At 31.9% G+C, this 24,195-nt stretch overlaps 1 protein-coding gene across 2 annotated transcripts; it reads left to right on the top strand.

Moving 5' to 3' along the window:
- The first annotated feature begins 3,263 nt into the window (after positions 1-3,263).
- LOC107454610 (techylectin-5A) lies at positions 3,264-23,635 on the top strand. 2 transcript variants are annotated; one of them, XM_016071856.3, is made up of 6 exons: positions 3,264-3,678; positions 8,819-8,990; positions 14,644-14,810; positions 15,988-16,093; positions 20,206-20,370; positions 23,277-23,635. In XM_016071856.3, the coding sequence occupies exons 1-6, from the start codon at positions 3,676-3,678 to the stop codon at positions 23,564-23,566; spliced, it is 903 nt and encodes a 300-aa protein (XP_015927342.2). In that variant the 5' UTR covers positions 3,264-3,675; the 3' UTR covers positions 23,567-23,635. The 2 variants fall into 2 exon arrangements, with proteins under 2 accessions (XP_015927342.2, XP_015927340.2); XM_016071854.3 differs by lacking the exon at positions 3,264-3,678 and adding an exon at positions 6,370-6,557.
- Positions 23,636-24,195: the final 560 nt, after the last annotated feature.

Below are 24,195 nucleotides of genomic sequence, written 5' to 3'. Positions count from 1 at the left end.
TCACCCTAAACAGCCGCTGTCTGAGAAATTTGATCTTAACGCCATGTTCAGGAGAGTGGTAGAAAGTTGGAACTCCTTTAAGTTAATTTTGCGTTTTGTACCATATCTCGAGATCTTTTTTTAATGAGTTGAATAATTTTTGCACAATAATAAAGTACGTTCAATAATAAAGTACGTTTAGCGGCCTGTGTATGGGTTAGGAAACTGCCCTTGCGTCAGAAGGGTTCTGGGTTCGAATCCCGGGCAAGGCATGGATGTTCTTTCCTTCTCTGTACTATCTGTCTTACTATGTGAGCAACGTTGGCCCATCTAATATGGTGCCCCTAAAAGAGTGGTCAGCAAATCTGCCCTTCAGATGCCTGTATGACCTAGGTCATTCTCCAGGTGGGCATTAGAAAAAAAAATTCGTTTGTCCAAAGATAATTTCCTGCAAAATATATTTTTTAAAAATCATTTATTATTTTAAATAATGGTTAAAAGAATTTTTTTAATTGTAAAATATATACAAATATTACGATATTTTAAAAAAATGCAACTTTACATATCAAAATGCAAAAGTTGAACGAAATCGGTCGAATAGTTCCTGAAAAATCGATTTTTAAAGAAACCGTATGTTTATTCGTTCAAATTTGTATTTGTTCGATTTTTTCATATTTTGACATATTAAATAACATTCTTTAAAATGATATAAAAAAATTTATCATAATAAGCATGTTTATTCTGAGAAATTGCATTTTGTTGTGTGATTTAGTAGCTGAAAATATCGCTTTCACTGATTAATTAATATATTTGAGGTTTATATATATTAATATATTTGAGGTACTGATTAATTAATATATTATTATTAATTAATATCACTGATTAATTAATATATACTCCCCCTAACCATCAAGATTCAGTCCACGTACGTGAAGATCCGATCATTAGATCAAAAGTAATACCTGGTGGGGTTATTTTTGTTGTTATATTTATTATTATTTATTCCCCCCCCCAGTGCACTTGTTATTGATATATTATTGAAACTGTGTCTATAATAATTGGTAATTCAGAGTAAGGTATTTAAAAACGGTGTAAATGTATTTTCCAAAGAGAAAGAACTGTGATACGATAGGTATTTTTTTTTAGTTAGTTTATCTTGGTAATCAAAGTACATACATCAAATACCATTCGTATGAAACACACCAAATATGGAATCGAGTGAACAACTTATATCAAATACCTTTTTATTTCATTAGTTTGTCATTTTTGTAGAATACTAAACCTTAGTATTGAAAACGTTATTTGATGATTTTCTGCTGAGGCATAAATGAATACCATTCGTATACATTTCATGTCAGTTTATCACCTTTAAAATTGCATGCCTCGGGGCTGTTTGCTCCCGGACAAACTGAAAAAAAGGGCAGTAAAACAATTTCATTTCTATCTTGTTTTCCCAAGGAATAAAAGTCCACGACAAAGCACGGAGTTGAACTTAGAATTGGGTCCACTGTTCAATGCCGGTTATATATCTGCGTGTTGCGTGTATACACAGCAAGGTGCGCGTTAAATCTGTTGTGGCTGAATGTCTTCTAATTGGTTGTGGTGTGGAAGTGTACCTGTTCAGGCGCTGTCCACGTCGACTGACCAGAGTCAAAAATACGTGGCATTCCTACCATGACCGTTAAAAGATAGAGCCCTGAAAATGGGGCTAGGAACTAGGTCGTGTTGGTGATTATGATGCTCATATTGCCGACAATTATTAACAATGATTTTCCGTCGTGAAAAAAATCGATTGATGTTTATATTTTAATTTTCAATTCGTCTTAGTAGACTAATTTTTTTTTCTTGTAAACAAGCTAGCTATTAAAGGATTTTACTACCAGATTTGCCTTTTTTTAAGGGGCAAAAACGGCTCTGGTGTATCCTAAAATTTTAAATAGCACTCTATTGTCTTTGACTTACGTATAATAAAATCGAGGATGCAAATTGCTCAGCTCTAAGCAAAAGTTCTAATAAATTGACAGCGAATTAAGTTGTATAACTTGCAGAATACGGATAATTGCGTCCATTTTTTAAAAATGTCACCACGTGATTATTGCAATATAGTTAGATTTCATATGGTCAGTATTTTGAATATTTGATTGGTGGAAGAATTACTTAAAATGAAAAATACTAAATTAAAAATTAATCAAATTTCGTTACTACATGAAAACATATTTTTTTCATTTATTTATTTATTTTGCAAAGTTGGCATACCTGGGATACCCCTAAATATTACTCGTATTCTTTTCATGTTGTTAGTTCATCGCATTTGCTTTGCAACACATCTAAAATGGCACTACTTACTTAAATGACCATAACACTTTATAATGAAGAATGTGTATTAATTAATAGTTTAAAATTTCAACTCTGATTTGGGAGAAAACTCTTGCCATAATTGCAAAACTAGGAAATAAAAATTACACAAGCATTTATTTATTTTACAAATTTTTCAGCAGATTGAAATATTACTTGCTTTTCAAAACTTTTGTATGGAACCTTAAATTATTTGATAGTTGTTGTGGTCAAAAACCATTTTAAATCAAAGGTTAAATCATGCATTTTATTTTATTTAATTGTGAAAAAAGCCGAAGAAAACTACAGTTCTGTTTTAATTAGAATCCATGCTCATGAAATAAATCATGTTTTGGTTAAGTCGTCATTTTTTGTCAGCAGAATTCACGGCAAAAACACTGTGCCAAGCATTATCATACAATTTAAAGCTATGTCTTGCTTTTACACGGAACCTTAAATTATTTGATAGTCGTTGTGGTCAAAAACCATTTTAAATCAAAGGTTAAATCATGCATTTTATTTTATTTTATTGTGAAAAAAGCCGAAGAAATCTACAGTTCTGTTTTAATTAGAATCCATGCTTATGAATTAAGCCATGGTTTGGTTCAATCGTCAATTTTTGACGTCAGAATTCACGGCAAAAAGAATGTGCCAATCCATTACCATACATTTTAAAACTTATGTCCTACTGGAGGATTAAATATCTAAAACTATGAAACCTTTTTTATTAAGATAGATAAAATATAAAAATTACGTATTATGCAGCAAAAATTATTCATGATTCATAACGGACGCGAGAAATTTTCTTGCTTCTATTTCACACGATTAAATTCCAGATTTCATTAAAGAAGCGCAACATTTTCGTATAACGAACTTATCAATTACATCAACTCATCCACGGGGCCTCTGACATCCGCCCTAGACAGCAACAAACTTCCTTCTAAATATCCAAAACAACATCCAAGAAAAAAGAAAAAAAATATTTTCTTTTCCCATTTCTCCGAAGCTGCTTCGTATATGTGTGATTTCTTTCTTTAATGACCAGACATGAACTTATGAATTGATTTAAGAAATATGACTAACTGACGGAATTAACGAGGTCCCTTATTAGGCAACTTAGTATATGACCCGACAGAGGCCACATTATTTTTTTACTTTATTTTATTTCGTGTGATTTGTTGGTTCGAGGTTGATTTGGAAATACACCAATTGCCTCTGACGTCATTGCAGACTCTATTCCCATTTTATTTATTACCTTGTTCTCACTGAAAGACATCTAACTGTTGATTAGTGAGTTTCATTATTGTTTGGTTTAGGAAGAAGTGAAGGTTTGTGCATAGAACTTTACAAGTTTGGATAAATATGGTAATTATTTATTTTTATTTATTGAAGTATATAATTATTAAAAGGATTTTTGAACTAAGAAATGTAAATGCGAGTACAAGATAAGAAATATTGTTTGAAGGAGTGGTCTCAATAAAAATTGGACAAAATTGTAATTTTTAATTAGCTGTTAAAATTTTTGTTTTAAGTTTACGAAGGTGCAGAATTATAATAGTTTTGAATCGTTTAACAAACCTTATAGGACTTAAGTATTTCTTTCATTTAGTATTATTATTTTATATGAAAAGAAATCAACATCTTACAATTCAGGAAGTTTCATTAGTATCTAGTTTGTACCCTTCAATCATTCATTAATTTGTATATACATTTCAATACAATACTCTTCTTTTCAATGCTATTTTGGTATAAGAATTTCTTAGTGTACCTGGGAATTCCTGAGTACTGCTGCGCTGGCAAATACCCTTTCATAAAAGTTGTTATGGTATATTAATAATATTACATTACAAAAAAGTACAATTACTTACTGCGTATTATTGAAAAGCTTTATGAAAGCAGTAGAGTGAAAAAATTAAAAGCACATTAATTTGTTATTGATAATAATAGGGGAAAAAAATTTTCTTCTATTGCACGTGACTTTTGAACGAGTATTGAATATATTTGTATCGCCGATTTACAATCTATAATTGTATTCTCTCTACAAGCTACAGTTCTTATGCAATTTAAGAATATGTTCCTAATTATTATTTTTTTTAATTCATTTGAGTGAATCCTGAGCGTTATCAATGAAGAGTATTGATCTAAATCAGAGGTCGCCAAAGTGGTCTATATAGACCCCCAGGGGACTATTTAACAAGAGCGGGGGTCGATCCGAATCGGAAGGGTCAATTGTGGATCGAAAAAAAAAAACAGTTCTCAATGCGCAAATCACACATACCTAATTAAGTATGTAAAAGTTGTGAATTTTTATTTATAATTGACTCAATATCAGTTTCTTTATAAAACAAAAATTAATAAACGTATATTTATTGGGGTGAAACAAGTATTTACGTACCACCGCGTAATGGCACGAACTCAGCGCAGTTTATAAGTCATATACAGATGTGCGCTTGTCCAAATGTCACGTGTGACGAGCATTGACATTACAAATGTAAATATCATACNTAATTTGTTATTGATAATAATAGGGGAAAAAAATTTTCTTCTATTGCACGTGACTTTTGAACGAGTATTGAATATATTTGTATCGCCGATTTACAATCTATAATTGTATTCTCTCTACAAGCTACAGTTCTTATGCAATTTAAGAATATGTTCCTAATTATTATTTTTTTAAATTCATTTGAGTGAATCCTGAGCGTTATCATTGAAGAGTATTGATCTAAATAGATAAAATCAGAGTTACAATTTCTTATTTTAGCAACCATTTTTTTTAGAAATTGTACACTACGTTTATTTTAATAAACAATATTTTATTGTCATGAGAAAACATATTATATGTAAAAATAGTTGAACGATAATGTTAGGTCTACCGGAAAATTCGTTCAGTGATAGAACAAGCCCCATTTTACATGAATGCAAAAGGTGCCTTAATTAAAAAAAAAAGTAATATTACATTTGAGCTTAAATGAATAAATCAGATGTACCGCTTAGCTTTGTAAGGATACAAGAATAAGAATACTTTCAATACAAGTTTAAAAATGTATGAACATTTTCGTATGCTTTGTAATAGAAAATTACCATTGAGTTAAAGCGTAAAAAGTCTATACCACATTCTTTTACAAAAGAACCTTTTACATAATTGTAAAAGGAGGTTTCATAACGGCCTACTCTTCCGGATTTTTCGTAAGATTTTATTTTCATATTTAAAGTGGTAGAAATGCTCAGGTTATTCCAATTAACTTTTTGAATTATAATGATAATTATAAATGAGTTTGACCACCACTACATATAAATAATTACAATAAATATATAAAAGCATAATAATCCTTGCAGAAGCGAATTTCAACGGGATCAAAAAATTAATATATTTTTGAGTCAGATTGTCTTTCGTTTATTGTTTTACAACCACTCTGAAAATCCTTTATCGGAAAGAGTGAAAGTTGGCAGGTATGAGGTTTGAACTTCCGTAAACAGACCTTTCCGGTAGATTTATTATATGCATCTTGCCATTACTTAATCTGTTATATTGACACAAACTACATGAAAGAATTTCGTACCGCTATATCGCGAGCGTGTCAACAAGCCACTGCCTTTTTGAATGGATGCTAGACACAGATCAGTTACGTTATATCTTAAAAATGAAATTAAATTTATAATTGATCAATTTATACGTTTCAAAACGTAATATTTCTTAAGGAAAAATGTTCATAGAAATATGATAGAATATTTCAAATTTCTTTTTTTAACATCTTATACATAAAAGATTGCTAAGAGATATACGTATGTTTGTTGTTGATCAGTTATTCATAAATTATCGTAGACAAGCACAGTAGAAATGCACACAATCATAGAATTTTACTTTTATGCTGTTGACATAATACTCAAATGGCTATCATAAAATGAAATAAGAGATCGTAACTTGTTTTGTTTTTCGGAAAATGCATCTAAAATTTTATATTTCTTACTTTTTTCTAATTTCTCTGTGTTGTTTCAAAGAATTCATTTATTTGCCATTAAAATTATAATGTTCCCAAATGATGTTGAAGGAAAATAGATTTACCAAACATTTCTGTAATATTATGTTAACAGCCAATTTTTTCTCGACGAACTGGAAATACATTTTTTTTGCTATTTTGGTGATAATGTTATGGTGTTTTCGCGTGATGACGTGATAAGTTATTATTACATATGCCTTGATATTGTATAGTTATGTGTAAACAGGAAGTAAAACGAAAATGAAAGTAAGTTTCTTATTTTGCCACTCTAAGAATTTAATTTTTTCACATTTTTTGTTTTGTTTTTTGTATTGTGTCATAAAATTGCCTTTAAATATTAGGTCTACGGGACAGTTCGCATCTCTTTCTACAGTGATGCTAAAGGTTCCTATATAAAAGAAAGTGGTATGGTATTGTACCCTATAACTCAATGGTAATGTTCTATTTGAACCTCTTCGAGACGGGCGAGTCATATATGCATTTTCAGGGTGGCGACAATTACGGTAAAAAAGATAAAACTGGTAGCCTAACTATTTTTATTGCAGTTTATTTCAGGATGGGGTAATAGAAGTTTTCTTTATTAATATCACAAAGACTTAGTTCAAATTAAAAATTATATAGTTACACTTTTAACAAACATAGATTGGGTGTATTAGATTTAAAGTGAAAGAAAAAATAAGGTTATCAAATTAGCCATGCCCAAACTTAAGCTACCACTTTTCATTTTTTTCCCATCCTGTTTTTGATTCCACACGAATATATTTATGACTCGCCCGTCCCGAAAAGGTTAAAGAGAGACATCATTGATGGTACAAGCAAGTGCATACATATTCGAACTTGTAAAGAGTGTATCCAAGAGAATTAAGAGGTACATCTGATATATATGTAAGGGTAAATGTACTTCCACTAAAAAAATAGCAACAAGCACACATTTAGAATTTTTACAAAGATGCCAACTGCTCCGAACATGCCAAAATAATAATAATAATAAAAAAAAGAGCGGTAAATAATTTCAAAGTAAATTGTGCAAATATTTGACTATTTTTGCTTGCTTTCTAAAAGGTATAATTACAGGGATGCCAACTGCTCCGCTTTCTGAAATAGTTTTAATAAAGTGGTAGCAAATTATACAGTAAAATTCGTTAGAGAAGGATAGTTAGGCCCACTTTTTAATAGAGTATCCAGTAGAACGATACTTATAATTTTTGATATATTTTACAGAGCGGAGCAAGTTGGCATCCCTGTAATTGTTAAGTGGTGAATTATATAAGCAATAGTGGTGAATGAAAATCTACTAAATTGAATTTATTAAACCAAGAATCACAATTGATAAACTACCACTTTAAAATATATATTTGCTGTCCGGAGCAAGTTGGCATCTCTGTTTTTATAAAAGGGGTAGAATTTATCGATAAAAATATTACTTTTGTTAATCGTTGACATTCTTAAATTTATTTTTGCATTTTGAGGTAGTAATAAACATTAACCCTTTCGCGCCGACTGTCACAAATACGTGCCAGCATAAAATCGTATCAACCAGGGTAAAAAGATAAAACTGGTAATCAAAGTAATTCTTTAGCAGTTTATTTGTGGGCGGAGTTATAATTGTTTGATTTATTTAATTCACAGTTACTTTGTTCAAAATAAAACTATTTAGTTATACTTTGAATTAACATTGATTATATATATGATTAAACTAACAATAATTAAAACAAAAACAAAGTAAGTCTGTCAAATCAGAAACGACTACATTTAAGTTACTGTTTTTTATTTAATTACGTCCTGATCCTGATTTTGTACGAATGCTTTTCTGAATCAACCGTCCCCAAGAGGTTAATCACGAATATTATGATTGACAGGTATGTATTTATTCAATGAGGTTAAAGCATGCTCCCTAACAATTATGGAATTTTTTTATTTTTAGAAAATATTTTTCTCACAAGTATTAAAAATTTTCTTGTAATATGTTTATAATTTATGTTAATGATTTGGCAGTAAAAAAATTGTTGTAACGCAGCATGAAATAATTTAAAATGGTTGATTAATATGCATTTATTCAATGCCGTTAATGTATGTTCCCAAACGATAAGTTATAGAATTTCTTCATTTTCAGGAAATATTTTTCCCAAGCAGTAATAAAAAAATTTCTTGTAGTATATTTTATGAATCGGCAGTAAAAAAAAAGTGTAATGCACCATAAAATAATTTAAAAAGACCAAATTGTAAAATGGTCATGTCTTTAAGTTTTGATAATTTTTTTTAACTATCTCTTTTATTAAAAGATTTCAAAATTAAAAACTGTAACGCAAATCCGATTTAGTTCCACAAAAAAGTCTTCAAGGAAGGCAAATTGCTCTCAATACTTGAGATCCAGAAGTTTCTTGTCTTCTGGGTTGGGTTCAAAATCAAACTCCAGATTTTTCCTGTTTTCATAGAGGGGCAACTCTGATATTATTATTCTATTTTATTAGCAAATGAAACAATTTAACCTCTTTATAATTTTTCAGATGTCTACTACTCGGACATATTTCGCTTGGATTATTGTTGCTATTTATGTTATTCTTCCAATTACAATATGTCAAGAAACAACAACAGCGTGTAATAAAGCTGCAAGAACTGAAGCTTATATAGAAACTGCTGCTGGTTTACTTAGCCAAGCAAGAGAAAGTATGCCTCCCGGTATGTCCATATTCTTTTAATACCTTAAATATAGCTTGCATACCTGCAAACTTATGATTTTTCTGACGATGATACTTCCTGAGGTAGTGAAATGATAAATGAATCACAATATTGAAAGTAGGAATATATATATATTTTACCTAAAGTAGAGCTTGCATGACTGCCTACTTTTGTTTTTCAGATAATTATTATTATTATTTTTTTTTTTTGAGATTAGGCAATGATAAATGAATCACAATATTGAAGGTCTACTCGGTAAGTAGAGCTTGCATACCTGCCAACTTTAGTTTTTCAGATAATAATTTTTTCTTGAGATTAGGAAATGATAATTGAATTGCAATACTGAAGGTAGGAATATGTGCCGATTTTTTAATACCTTAATGGCTTGCATACCTGCCAACTTTTGATTTTTAGAAGGATGATACTCCCTTGAGGTAGTAAAATGATAAATGAATTACAATACTGAATTCAGAAATATATATATATTAACGGCTAGAATATGGCCAGATTCTTACCTTAATTATTACCTTAAATAGAGATTACATATTTGCTACCTATATTTAGATATTACTATATTATTTCATACATATATTGAAAAATAGTGGTAGATAAAAATCTAATAAATTGAACTTATTTAACTAAGAATCACGATTAGTTAACTACCACTTGAAAATATTTATTCGCTGTCCGGAGCAAGTTGGCATCTCCTTATTTAAGCATATACTTAGCTACCACTAGAAGAAATTTTTCCAAAAAAACGTAGCAATTACCTCTTTACCGATTTTTAAGATATTTTGTCGGATTCGAAGCAGTTGATATCTCAGCCCACAGCTATTAGAAATATTCATGAGAAATACTCCTTTAACCTCTTAACGCATAGATTTTTTGAAAAAAACAAACAATTTTTTTAATGTAAGAAAACACACTTTAGAACACAGAAAAAATACCTTTTCTATTCTCGATTATGTTCGAGCGTGAAAATTATAGCAGCATAAAATACAACGTCGCTCGAATTATCGTGAGTGTCCACAGTTTGCCCTAGCGCTCAAGTTAAGCGGTTAATTAATTGTTTGCTCACATTAGCCAAATGGATTACACATTGACAAATGTTTTTAAATGGCTTAGAGGAAGATAATACCCGGAAGATAAATCAAAACTTTAAAAAATTAAAAATAATTGTTTTATAAATAAAGTGATAATAAAATAATTCTAAAATTTTTATTTACATAATCTTAGGAATCAAATTTTCGTTGCATTTATTCAACAGCTTGATTTTGCCTAATTTGGGTGAGGGGATTTCAAATCTGAATTTAGTTTCATTCCGAAAGCCACTGTGAAGACGTAGGAATTCTACATACAATCACGACCAGTTAGAATCTCAAGTTTATTTATTTCTATAAATGCACAAAACACAAACAGAAAACCTATAATATCGCACAAATACTACAACAATACAATCAATATTACTACCATTTTATTCTCTCTCGGCTCTACTCTTCAGAAAAAAGACCAACATAAAAAAACGTTTGCTACGCCATCCAGTGACTAGTTTCTTACAGTCGTCCTTCCCTCATGAAAAAACTTTTTTAAAAGGAAAAAAAATTATTTCCCAAGATAATTTCCTTAATTGGCTATCCATTGAAATAAGAACCAGTTCTATCAGGAAAATTGGTACCTTAAATTTTGCAATTCAATGTATCTTTCCCTACTATTTTGGGTCTGGGAAAACTAAAAACACACGTAAAATCCAAAATTTTAAAACTATTACGCAAATGCTGCTAATTTAAAAATTACAGAGAAATAATTTTAATTTCCTTAAAATATTTATTTCTGAGATATCTTATGAAGGTATTTATGTTTTGATCAGTTTTAAGGGATAACGACTCAAACTATCAGCATTCTGTCTTTGTTCTCCTTTGCGTTGGACACTCTCATAACTGAATGATTGTACAATTAATGCCCATCTTCAAAGTCTAGGATTTGTTTCTAGCCACACTAATGGATATTATCACACATCATTGATAATATTCAAGGAAACATTTGCCTATATTCAAAGTAACATTTAAATTTTTTCACTGTAAAAATAGTTACAGCACCGTAGTACTATATTTTTGCTCTTTAGGTGAAAATTGTTTACTCAGGAGCATGATAGGATGTTCTTCGTTTTCTAACATCTGTGACAGTACAACACTAATCCCAAGATTCGAAGAATCACACTGAATGATGAAAAGCTTTGTATAGTCCGTTCTATCTAAAACAGGATTGTCACAGAGTCTTTCTTTAATCCTGTAATGCATTTTGGCAAAAACTATGCCAGTCAACATTTGCTTTATGATTGCCCTATGCTATGCCCTTGAGTAAGTTTGTAAGCGGAGCTGCAATTATAGCAAAGTTTGGAATAAATGTTCGATAATATTTAGGTAATCTCAAAACAATTTTGACTTGAAATCTTGGTATTGGGAATTCTTTTATGGCTTGGACCTTTAGTTCCCCAAGAATGTTTTGGCTTTTCCCAACTAAATCTCCAAGTTACTTTCAATAAGCTTGGACAAATTGGCATTTTGACAATTTTAAGTGCAACATAGTAGCACTCATTTTGCGGAAAAAGTCTGAAATGTGGAAATGCTCCAAGGGCTTTAAATGTTCGTATGGGGGATTATGGCCACATCATCCAAATAAGGCACTGCATACTCTTCACACTCTTTTAATATATTTGCCTTAAGTCAACTGAAATCATATGGTGCGTTTTTTAAACCAAAAAATAAACGCAATGGTCTGAAAGTTCCAAAATTTGTTACGAACAGTAAACCTTCGGGCTTTTTTACTTAATGGAATCTGCCAGGAACCTCTGGTTAAGTCCAAGACTGAAATATGTATAAATGGCGGTAGGTACTTTCTCTATCAACTCTTTAAGATAAAGTAGTGGGGAAAATTTTGAGTTGGTGAATTCATTTAACCTCTTCGAGACGAGCGAGTCATATATGCATTCTCAGGGTGTCGATAATCAGGGTGAAAATGGTAAAACTGGTAACCAAACTATTTTGATGAATGTGATGGAAAAGTTTGGAGAGTTTTTGGCTGGTTAGAGGGGGGCTAAACATAAGCCGAGAGTAGAAGCCATTGGAGTTTCACAAAGTGTGATTTCCACTATGCGGAACCGGTTTTTGGTGACAAGAAGTGCAGGTCGAAGAACAGGTCAAGGGCGTAGACATGTAACAACGCCCAATGAAGAGAGTTATTTTACGCTAGCTGCTTGGAAACACCGAAAAGTGATTGCCACTCTTCTGGACCTTCTCTCAGTTACTGGTACCACAATTTCGGCACACACTGTCTGAAACCACCTTTATGTTGTAGGTCTGCATGCTCGTCGACAAATAGTATCTATCACGTTAAAGGCACCGTCACACCAGCTAGGATTGGGCAACAGAGCATGTAAACTGGCAGAGAAATGAATGGCTCAATATTCTTTTTTTTTCTGACGAGTACAGTTTTTCTGCTTTTCCTGATAATAAGCGTATTTTCATCTCGGGGAACGTAGCACTAGAAACAATCCCGGGTTCGTGTTCGAAAGTGTAAGATTTGGTGGTATGGTCTATGCTGGCATCTCCGTTGATGGGCGCACCTCTCTCTATATCATTCGAAATGAGACTCTGGCCGGTCGCCGATATAGGGATGAGATCCTGAGACCTATTGTAGTTCCTTACGCTACGGCAATTGGAGACGACTTCATGTTTATGGACGTCAATTGCAGGCCACATCATGCTAACTTGGTGGATGATTTCCCTTTGGAGAAAGGAATTATACGAATGGAATGGCCAGAGTATTCTCAGAACATTAACCCAATCGAGCATGTTTGAGACATTCTAGACAGATGAATTGCTAGACGCCAACCACCCCCACAAATTCTCTAAGAACTATAAAGCCTCTCAGTAATAACCTCATTGACTCGATTCCTTAAAAGCGTTCAACGTTGCTGACTGTCCTTGGAAACTATACCTCCTACCAAAAACGATTTTCTTTTAAGGAAACACCTTTTTTATTTGTTTTTCTCATTTGCACAAATTGCTTTTTTGTCTTTTGATACCCAAATACTTAATAAAAAGCATTTTTTCTGACAAACAAATGTCATTTTTATCTCATATAGCCTCCTGAGTCTGTCGATAATATATTTATTATTCAAACTATTCTCCTGGTAAAAGATCAACCTACAACCTCAATATCCTTTAATTGTTTTGTGCTGTGTATTTTGCTTAATTTCTAATAATTCATAGTCTTCAAATTCTAATTTAAGATGAGGAATTTCCTCGTCTCATTTGATAAAATTTCTTTCCACACGCAACACGTTGACGTTTCCTTCTCCTTGAAAGTAAGGCTTTAGTATATTCACATGTTACACTTGAGTTTTTTTATTGTCTGGTTAACAAATGACCTGATTGTTTTCCGAAAGTTGTTTCACAATCACGCCTGCTTCTATCTAATTAACGGACATGCTATTTGTTGAGATGAAGATGGCGCCACTGAAAACAGGAAACGCACCCTCTGCCTTAAATTCACTTCTTTTTCCAAGCAGGCGTGCTGCAATGGAAAGCTGGCAATAGAAACAACAACAACACTTTCAATAGTAAACTGTAAGAAATAGGCAAGGAAAATTGGCTAATTTTAATCATGTTTAATAGAGTTTTGCTATTCATTAATCACCACTCTCTACATTGTTAGTCGCCTGTGGCATTCTTTCAATTAAGAGTATGATGATTGATGCTTTTAGAAATGAAGTCCTTTTGAAATTTGTATCGACTAAAGTGAGCACAGAAATTTTCTTTTTTTAAAATCACTGTAATTCTAAAAGCATTCTTATGTAAATACTGCAATCCTATATGGTGATTTAATTATTGCTGATATTAAACCTAGATAGAAGTTTTTAACCCCTTAATGGTCACATAATTTTGAAGAAAACGGTCATAAAAGTGCTCATTTTTTTATTTAATAAAATTATGTAAAACTAAGAGTATATACCATATATGAATTCAAATGTAATTTTTGGGTACATTTTTAGCTTACGTGTTTGATGGGGGCTGACATCTAGTATCAAATAAACAATCTATAAATACATTAATAACTGTCTGGCACTGACATCTATTGTGCAGATTGAGAAATAAATATGATTCTGGGCATGAGAAATAGATCTTTTCGTCATGTTAATTTTGAACACACAAGGCCAGAAATATCACGGGTACGAGAAATAGAGGGCGAAATTTCTTCCCGTCATCTTGACGGGAGCGAGAAGGAAGTAGTTAACTTGTTTTCCCCGTTTCGATCGATCCAAACGTTGCATGAGATAAATGATACCATTTTTAAAAATTATTAATTGTTTTTTTTACTGCCACTATAACTCTTAAGGCATTCTTGTATAAACGTCCCAATACTGTTGCATGATTTTAAAATTGCTGGTATAAGAGCTAGAAAGTACTGACCCAATGAATATCCCATTTATTAAAAAAAAAATAAAACAGGATCTCTTAGGGAGTTCCAACAGTTTTGCTATGTAAAAACAATATTCCAAATCATTTTCCTACTAAAAGAAAGATTGCTTACGTACAGTTAGCATGGAAGTTTTCGTATTATTTTGTCACCCATTTGTGTTTGTTGTTATTAGAGGGAGGAACGGACTGCAGTTGTCCACCTAAGCCCATGGATTGTGACGAAGTAATGCAGTGTGGACAGAATAGAAGTGGCGTCTATGAAATTTGGCCTCGAAATCGCATCATGTCTGGAAGCATCACTGTGTTTTGTGACATGGAAACGAATGGTGGAGGATGGACAGTAAGTATATCTTTACAGTAATTAAGGAAATGTAATGACTCTTTTTCAGAAAACACGGAGCGATCATTACACATTGAATTGTAAAAATATGTGACACGAAAGGATTAGAGATAAGTTCGAACGCACTTTTAGAAGTCTTCTCTACCTTCATTGAACAGCAGACCCAAATTTAGGTTTATGATTACCAATGTTCAACTCCATATTCCTGTAATTTTTGGACCCAATCTATAAGACAAGTGAACTCCTGAATTGGTACCCCCAAAAGCATTGATTTTTTTTTAAATATGGGAACTTGGAGTGACCCCATCAGACTTAACACTCAGGAATTCTTCGGTCGACTGGATTTAAACTTCCGTTCTCACTAACAGGAGTCCAACACTCTACCAATCAGGCTATCCCGACCGAACCCAGAGAATTTTAATCCAATTTGACCCAAGCTTGAGATATATATAATTGCTTAGAGCCCGAGTCTTCCCGAGTCCGAAATGTACGACAGACCAAAACCAATTTTTGCGTTGGCACTAATGATGTCTAAGCAACAAAATAAGTCATTAATACCTTTTCTTATCCATGAAAGGAAGAAACGAAGAGGAAAACTGGACCAACTAAAACTCTAAGATAACTAAAGCAGAAATTAAAAAGAAAATCAACTACACATTTTAACAAACCTAAAATCAAACCATAACTACAAATTTTAGTTAAATTTGCGTTACGAAAAATACTGAAGTTAAATTCGAAAAATATACATTTTTATTTAAAACAAAACAAAAAAAAATAATAATGAAATATCTTATTTTTAAATTACATTAAAAAACTAAAAATAAATTTTTTCAAAAATTTTGAATTTTCAAACATTTTTTTTTTGAAAAATTATTTATAGAGGATATGTGAACAATTTTTTGTAACTATCATACTCCGGTATAAAGAATTAAAAATTATGATTGTCATTAATTTGAAAATGATACTCCAAATAAAAAATTACAACAAATAAAAAAATTAATGCTGTATAAAAAATTGTGTTGACTTAAAAAAAAGTGCTTCAGAATTGTGACTCATACCCCTTTAGTGTCTATTTCATTTTACAATAAAGTGAAATATTGAAGGAAATGTTTCAATAAATCATAATTCATAGATTTAAATTGAAGAGTTTTTAATCACACAATGTTGCAATTATTAGGTCATTCAAAGGAGAGGGAATTTTAAGAGACCATCAGACTTTTTCTTAAAACGTTGGCACTTATACAAGAGTGGATTTGGTGATCTTAGACGAGATTTTTGGCTAGGTAAGTAAATATTTTATACAAATTCTGCATTTAGTAGAAAGTTGCAATACATTAAAAGTTAAATAAAATGCTTAGATCAAGTAAATATTGTATGAAACGTACATACCTATTGAAAAATAAATAAATGTTCTTGTCAGGATAGCAATCAAAATCATCTTATTGTAGTTTCATAATTGTTTTGTAATTTTTTTATATTTCCGTGGCAGCTCATTGTACGCCTGGGGGTCTCAGTGGCTAAAGGTCCAGAATTTCGTGACCACAAGAGGATGGGGGCAATCACGGACCGATCAAGACAAATTCAGGCCCAAGGCCCACCAAATTATCCGGGCCCCTTACAAGATATTTTGAAATTAAATTACTGAAGAGTAGTCCTAATAATTGAAAAATAATCTATTGAACTGCGTGATTCAAGAGAAACATTTTGAGAAATTTTAAGAGCACACAATTGAAGATTATTTTTCTTAGATAAATTTTATGTATCTATAAATTAAAGCAACATATAAAACAACAAAACAATGTTATATCAAAATAAAAATAGTTTGGTGTCCACAAACAATTGAAATCAGGGATTTTTGCTTCAAGTCACTGATTTTTATTTAATACTGTTTGTTGTAACACTGTTTTTTATTTAATACTTAAACCAATACAAAGCTAGCCCACCTTTTATTAACTAAATTTCTAGAAATTTTTGAGGCCCTTGCCTATTGGGCCTAGGCGATAATCAGGCCCTGGGGGCAATTTGTCCAGCATTGAGAAACGATTGCCATTACTTTCTAAACAGGCTGGTATACTGTTGCTTGATGCCAAATCATGATTGCCAAACCATGATTGTCAAAATTGTACACAATCAAACGACTTTCAACTGTACTTTGTTTCGAAAGGGACAATATTCAGCAGTATCTGTAACTTTCAACTATTGATGCAATATTAATAGGTGTCAAATATGCTAACATAATGCATTGTACCTAGATTACTATGCTCGATGCATGTTAAAACTGTTCAAAATACCTTAATACCAGTAGTTAATGCGTTAATTCCAGTCTATTATCAAAATTAATTAAGCGTCATTGGCGTCATTTTTATGGCTACCACAATGTTTGCCAAATCAATGTATTTTACCTTACTGTATGTAATTTAATGATGAATGGGATGGGGGCGCTTCGCAGCCCAGGTGCCCATTTTATTTAAATAAAGAAGATCATTGGCGTCAATAATTTCGTCAGGACCTTTCACGTTTTTCTAGAATGAATTAGCTTTTCCTAAATTAATTTTGCTTTATAAATCATTGAATACTTGACTTTTTTCCTTAAAATTTTAATTAGTGACAGTACTCAGTATAGACTTATAACCAAGATTAATTAGGCATAAATGGAATTAATAATAGTTTTGTAATTTTTTTACTCGTCACTCCATTTACTTTGGTTTTCATCAAAGAGATTATATATTTTTTATTCCAATTAATACTTATTAGTGCAAAATTAACCAGACATAATTAGCGTCATTAATAGCATTGCGATTTTTATGTTTCTCCTGAACAAATTTGGGCCATTTTTTTTTATTAACTTCGCATTTAGTTTATTTACATATTTTTTTTTTAAATTTCAATTGGTACCTATCACCATCAATCTGTAAACATTGACGTCAAAAATATCTTGGAAACTTTCCACGCTTCTGCTATAAATAAATTTGCAACATTTCTCCATAAATGTACGTAGCTTTTTTTAAAAATTAAGTTAGTAACGATAATGATGCTTGATGTATTACCAAAATTAATCAAGCATCATAATCGTTAATAATAAATTGGCGTTGTGTTATTTCTCCTAAGAGGATTAGTACTAGTTCTCCATTAATTTGTCTTAACTGTACATAATTTTTCTTCAATTGGGTATAATATAGCCTACGTCACAGGTTGTGTTGTTCCTACTAAATTTAACCCATGAACGGCATTTTCTGCGAGCCTAACTTCAAGCCACAAATAAACAAACGAAGTGTTCGATCGTTTAAATAGCTGCTCGCAGATTTTATTGCATTATAAAGAAAAGTTATTGAAACTAAATAAACAACAACAACTAAAACAAATAACAACAACTACTAATAACAATAACTAAATAAACAACAACTAAATTCCATTCGTTTAGCATTGCGTCATATGTTGTTCCTACTAAATCGAAGTAGTTGTGTTTTTTTCATATTATACCCAATTACTGTCATTTTAAATTACTCAGTTTATTTAAGCACGTTTTAAAAGTGTAACTACAAAAGAAATATAAACATGGTTTCAGATAAATTCAGGAATACTAATCTAGTGACATACTCTGTTTATACTCTCACGTTCACGTTGATCATCGAGTTAATTTGACATAACGAGCAAAAAAAAGTTTAATATTAAAGAACGTGAAATTAACCCTTTTTTTTAAAAAAAAAAGTTATAAGCTTGAAAGCAACACTGATGTGATCTTTAAAACGTGTAATAAAAGATCGGAATCGTCTGTAATTTAATTTTTATCAATCTTGTTCTAAACCAAAAAGAAAATTCTATTCGTTTTACGTTCATTCCGCTCGAAAGGTTCTAATGTCAACAGCGACTTTTCCCGTGCTTTAAACTACCAGTATGCCAAATTTCATCGCTCGAGATTGTATGGTTTAGGAGTCTATAAAAAGACAGACATTCATTTTTATATATATATAGACCAGGGGTGGGCAAACGTTTTTGGTCGAGAGCAAAAATTAAGAGAAAAAAGTTTGGTGGGCCAAGTAAAAACATCTAAAATAAAAAAAAACGATATACAAGTTTTAATTTAAATATTTAATGAGATGAATGAAAATGGGATTTCATTTTTAAAAGTTCTTTATATTGTGGTTCCAAGTGAGATGTATTTATTTTAAGGCACGAGGCCAAATGTTTGTCTGTTAGTTTGCTTCTGAAATGATTTTTTCTAAGGTTCATAGTTGAAAACACTTGTTTACATATATAAAATGAAGCAAACATAGCACTCTCTTTCTGGGCATAGAATTAAACTTGGGAAACTAGCTTTTGGTAATGATTAGTGAAACTCATAATTTGACATACTTAGAAACAACTGCTTCAGAGGGCGCCAAACTACTGCTGCTCTATAAAGAACTTCTGCTTTCAACGTTTTACCAATTGAAGCTTTCTGAGCTAGCTATTTTCATCAATTTGTTTTGTAGAACAAAAATAGAGTAAATAAAAGGTCATCAGTACTTTGTTAAAATAGAAATAACAAAAATAACTGTAAACAAAGTAGACAAGAAAATGAATTGGCAAGTTAAAATTCTATCCGAGGGCCGGATAAAACCTTCTGGCAGGCCACAGTTAGCCCGTCGGCCATAGTTTGCCCATCCTTGTTATAGACTGAAAGAAATTAGAGAGACTGAGGGGGAGGAACCCTCTCATATTAAGTTGAAGACAACTATGACAAAAATCAACTAAACATTTATTAACAACTGAAACATAACAAGCTACAACTGAAACATAAGAAGCTAAAACAGAAACATAAAATAAAGTAGGACGGTGTGGGATAGAGACTGAGTAAAGTTCGAAGCTTCTTAAATACTGGGGGAAGTTCCAATCGTGTGTTTGTAATCCCGTTGATTCTTTTGGCGCCTACGCACCATGCCTGGCGCCACAAGACTTTTGTTAGATTTAAACTTTTTTGATTGATCACTGCTTTGTATTGATCATCACTTTTTCATATTTTGGCTCATGTCTTATCACAGATATTATTGATGTAATTACATTTTGAAGTAAATATAAGAACAAACTGCTGTGCAAACAAATTATATTTAGAATTCTAATTCAATTTTCCAGGATACAGGGAGTTAGTTCTTCTTTCGCTATCGCTCATAAATGAATCGCAAGTAATCATATATGTGATTAATAGTCAGTGAGCAGTAAAACTGGGAGTTAATGTGCAAAAACCATGCAATCTTTAGCAATGCTATCTAAGACAGCATAGTAAAGTGTTGCGACGAAGTCTTGTGAGGGTGGAACAATTTAATAAAAAACATCCATAATTTCGTGGAAATTTTTGTTGTTGTTGTTGTTGAAATAACTGCATTTATTAATTTATTTATTATTGTTTCCTTTTTAGGCAACGACAATATCTATGCACTAACTAATCAAAAGAAGTATTATCTTCGCATTGATTTGAGTGATCACCAAAATAATTCCCGCTATGCATTCTACGATCAGTTTTGGATAGACAACGAGAGTCAGTTCTACAAGCTTCACATCTATGACTTCAGTGGAGATGCTGGTAAGTAATCGCACATTGGACAACTTCAAGTTAAGCAAATTGTGGGCATTACAAGTTCCCAAATCAAACAATAAAGAAGATAGTTATTTTATTTTCAGTGTGTGAAGAATGCATTCAAGTCAACAAAAATCATACTTTTATAATCTGTATTACGTAATACTTAGCTACCAACCCCCCAAAACTAGCTTCTCACAACATCCATAGAGAAATAAAAAATTAATATTACAAATGTTTTTAAGACTTGTTAGCTTTCAAAAATATCGCAAATACTTGCAAAATTTACTTTGTAGTTATTTACCGTTTTTTTTAATAGTTATTTTGGCATGTCCGGAGCAGTTGGAATCTCTGAATAATTTAGCAAATGTAATCGACAATCTAGCAGCCCATAATTTCAACTCCGGCTATATGCGTGGGCGTGCAGTTGCTAGAGAACTACAAAATATTCAACCAACAAAAAAAAAGGGGGAACAGTCCCTCATATTAGTTTTCATGTTTTCTGTTAATTATGCTAAATTTTGAAACGTTTTTTTTAATCTTGTTTGTTTTTCTTCTTGAAGGGACGAAGAGTCTAGAGCCGAGAGAGTATAAAATAGTGGTAATATTGATAGTATTGTTGTATTTTTGCCATATTACAGTTTTTCTGCTTGTGTTTTGTGCATTTATAGCAATAGAGATAAATAAGCTTGAGAGGCTAACTGGTCTTGATTGTATGTAGAATCCTACGTCTTTACAGTGGTTTTCGGAATAAAACTAAATTCAGATTTGATATCCCCACACCCAAATTAGGCAAAATCAAGCTGTTGAATAAATGCGACGAAAATTCGATCTTCAAGGTTGCGTAAATAAAAATTTTAGAATTATTTTTTTACCACTTTATTTGTAAAAGATATATTTATAAACTTTAAAAGTTTTTAGAAACTTTTTGGTGTTGGGATACATTTCTAAATAACTTTTAGACGTTTGTCAATGTGTAATCCATATGGCAAATGTGAGCAAACAGTTTAATAAAAGGACTAATTTTCTTGAATATTTCTAATAGGTGTGGGCTGAGATATCAACTGCTTCGAATCCGCAAAATATCTTAAAAAACGGTAAAGTAAAGATGTTTGGTAGCTTGCAAGGTTGTTTTTTTTTTTAGGAAAAATTTCTTCTTCTGGTAGCTAAGTGTATGCTTAAATAAAGAGGACGCCAACTTGCTCCGGACAGCGAATGAATATTTTCGAGTGGTAGTCTTTTAATGTATGATTTGCGATTTTATAAATTCGATTTATTGGGTTTTTACTCACCACTACTGCTGAATAATTTAAAAGCTTATGCAATACGCCAATTTTCAATTAAGTTATGTCGCGTGTAAGTCATAAGTTAAAAAAAGGGATCGAAAATCTATGAATTTAGTAGCCCATAATTTCAACTCCGGCAATATGCGTGGGTGTGCAATTGCTCGAGAACTACAAAATATTCAACAAAAAAAAGGGAACAGAACTATGTTTTCTCATATTAGTTTTCATATTTTCTGTTAATTATACTAAATATTTAAAAGTTCATCTCGAAATTCTTGAACTGAACTCTAGTACGGTGTACCTGTCCGCGAAGGACAGGTACACCGTACTAGAGTACGGACACTCCACACTTTCATCTGTGATTGTGCCCGTGGGCACCTGGAATAATGTCGTTGGTATTGGACATACCCTCCAACTGCTACGGAATTTCCGTAGTTTCGGAAATCTTTTTTTCAGACGGTAGTAAAATTAATGTCTTAATATTTAAAAAAAATTAATTTTAGCGTAACTTGTCCACTATTACTTATAAAAGTGCAGGCCATATGGCTAGATTCTTAAGTTCTGATAAAAGTTTTATGAGAGATCCATTTGCTTTAAAAATTTCTACTTTGGTTTGCTACCACTAGAAAGAATTATTTTCAAAATCCTCATAAGTTGGAGGGTATGGTATTGGATATTGGCGGTGAATTGCAGAGGCAGTGGTCAGATCAAATCTACATTTAATCTAATCGCATGAAAAAGCTCTAATTTGGGGTGTTGGTCACTTCTGGGTCCGGGATCACCCTTTTGATCCTTTCACTGAAGTGGCCTTAGTAGATCTGAAGTAGTAGTGAGACTTCAAGTAAAACTTTAGGTAAATAGCTAGGAGTGGATACCTCCGAGTCGAGGATTACCCTTGGTAATTTCCCCATTATTGTAACAAAGTACAGAGATGCCAACTTGCTCCAGAGAGTAAAATATATTTTAAAGTGGTAGTTTATCAATTGTGATTCTTGGCTTAATAAATTCAATTTAGTAGATTTTTATGCACCACTATTTCTAAATAATTTGTAGGCTTATATAATTCACCGCGTTACAGTACTTATGCATGCTCTACCCTTTTAAAAGCAAGCAAAAGTAGTCAAATATTTGCAAAATTTCTTTTCGGGTAATTTACCGTTTTTTAAATTATTTTGGCGTGTCCGGAGCTGTTTGATTCTCTGAAAGTAGCGTTTGTCATAAGACATTATATTATATAGAAATAGTGGTAGGTAAAAATTCAATAAATCGAATTTACTAAACCATATAATAAAACATAATTTTTGATACTACCAGAAAATTTCATCCCACATCTGGAGCATGTTGCCATCTCTGATAATAGATAGCATATACTCTTCTTTTTGTAAGTGAGAGTTCGCGAAATTTTTTTTTTCAGAAATGGAGCTTTGAATGTTATAAAATGTATTGAGTGAAATATATTTTTTGAAAATATGGAGCAGTGAAACTAGAAATTATCCACTTTTTATAAATAAGCTTAGCTTTTACGGGTTAGTTTCCACATTGGATGCTGGGAGGAAATAATTGAATCCCTTACTGATAGCATGTTAACTGCTCTTATATTAAATGTGTTTTGAATTTTCATTTTAGGTGACTCACTAGCTCGGGCTCATGGTAATCAGCAGTTTTCAACCATCGATCGAGACAATGATAACAGCACTCGACTGTGCGCAAATGAGCATAAAGGTGGATGGTGGTACGCAGATTGTGCAGATTCTAATCTCAACGGTTTATACAAAAATCTTTCAGAGAAGAACAGTGAAGGTATTGTGTGGCGCACTTGGAAAGGCATGACAGAGCCATTAAAATTCGTAGAAATGAAAGTGAGACCAGCCGACTTCAAGACAGATCTACTGGATATGGATATTGAGCCGGCGTAGTGAAAATGTTTGTTTTATCATTTTTGTAAAAAGCAGAAAGTCAGAAGTATTTATAAAGTTTAACTAAAATTTCTGATCTCAGTTTTTGTGTGAAGAAACTGAACATTTAACATCAACATAAATACATAGTTCTTTTCTCGCATTACTTCGACAAAATAATCAGATCAGTGATGAAATAATTTTATTTTGTTGCCATCAATGAATAGCTGATCCGTAAAGCAGATTTCAATGATCGCAATTCGCAAAATATTAGAAATATTGGAGTAATTTTGCACTCTTTCTGTCGTGCCCACAGAGGTAGGTAGCGCAAATTATAATCGCCAAGGTGCCAAATAGATTTTAAACTAGCATTTTTAAAAAAGAAAAAAAACATGTAGATGTTTGCCTATTGCCTACGAATTATAACTTTGGAGTTGGTACCGTTCTGTGATGTTTCTTTTAGCTTTTCACTGGCAGCTGCCCGTAAGTTGCCAAGGCACGGCAATTATTCCACCACAGATCACGATACGGAAATCTCCCTCACTCTTGTGTAGCATCTTTCACGTTCTCATAGGTAAGTTGTGTAAATTCTGTAGAGAATCGAGTTTTCTTGTGGTAATTTCGTGAATAAAATGTATGTTCGCGTAATT

This window comes from Parasteatoda tepidariorum, chromosome 6 (assembly GCF_043381705.1).
Source record: "Parasteatoda tepidariorum isolate YZ-2023 chromosome 6, CAS_Ptep_4.0, whole genome shotgun sequence".
NCBI classification, from domain to species: Eukaryota; Metazoa; Arthropoda; class Arachnida; order Araneae; family Theridiidae; genus Parasteatoda; species Parasteatoda tepidariorum.
This window is presented reverse-complemented; position numbering and strand designations above follow the sequence as displayed.

Bases quoted from the DNA above. Each gene is read 5' to 3' on its own strand.
- LOC107454610 (XM_016071854.3), top strand. The intron at 16,094-20,205 runs GTAAGTAAATAT...TTTCCTTTTTAG, and splicing joins TAGACGAGATTTTTGGCTAG to GCAACGACAATATCTATGCA. The intron at 20,371-23,276 runs GTAAGTAATCGC...TTTTCATTTTAG, and splicing joins TGACTTCAGTGGAGATGCTG to GTGACTCACTAGCTCGGGCT.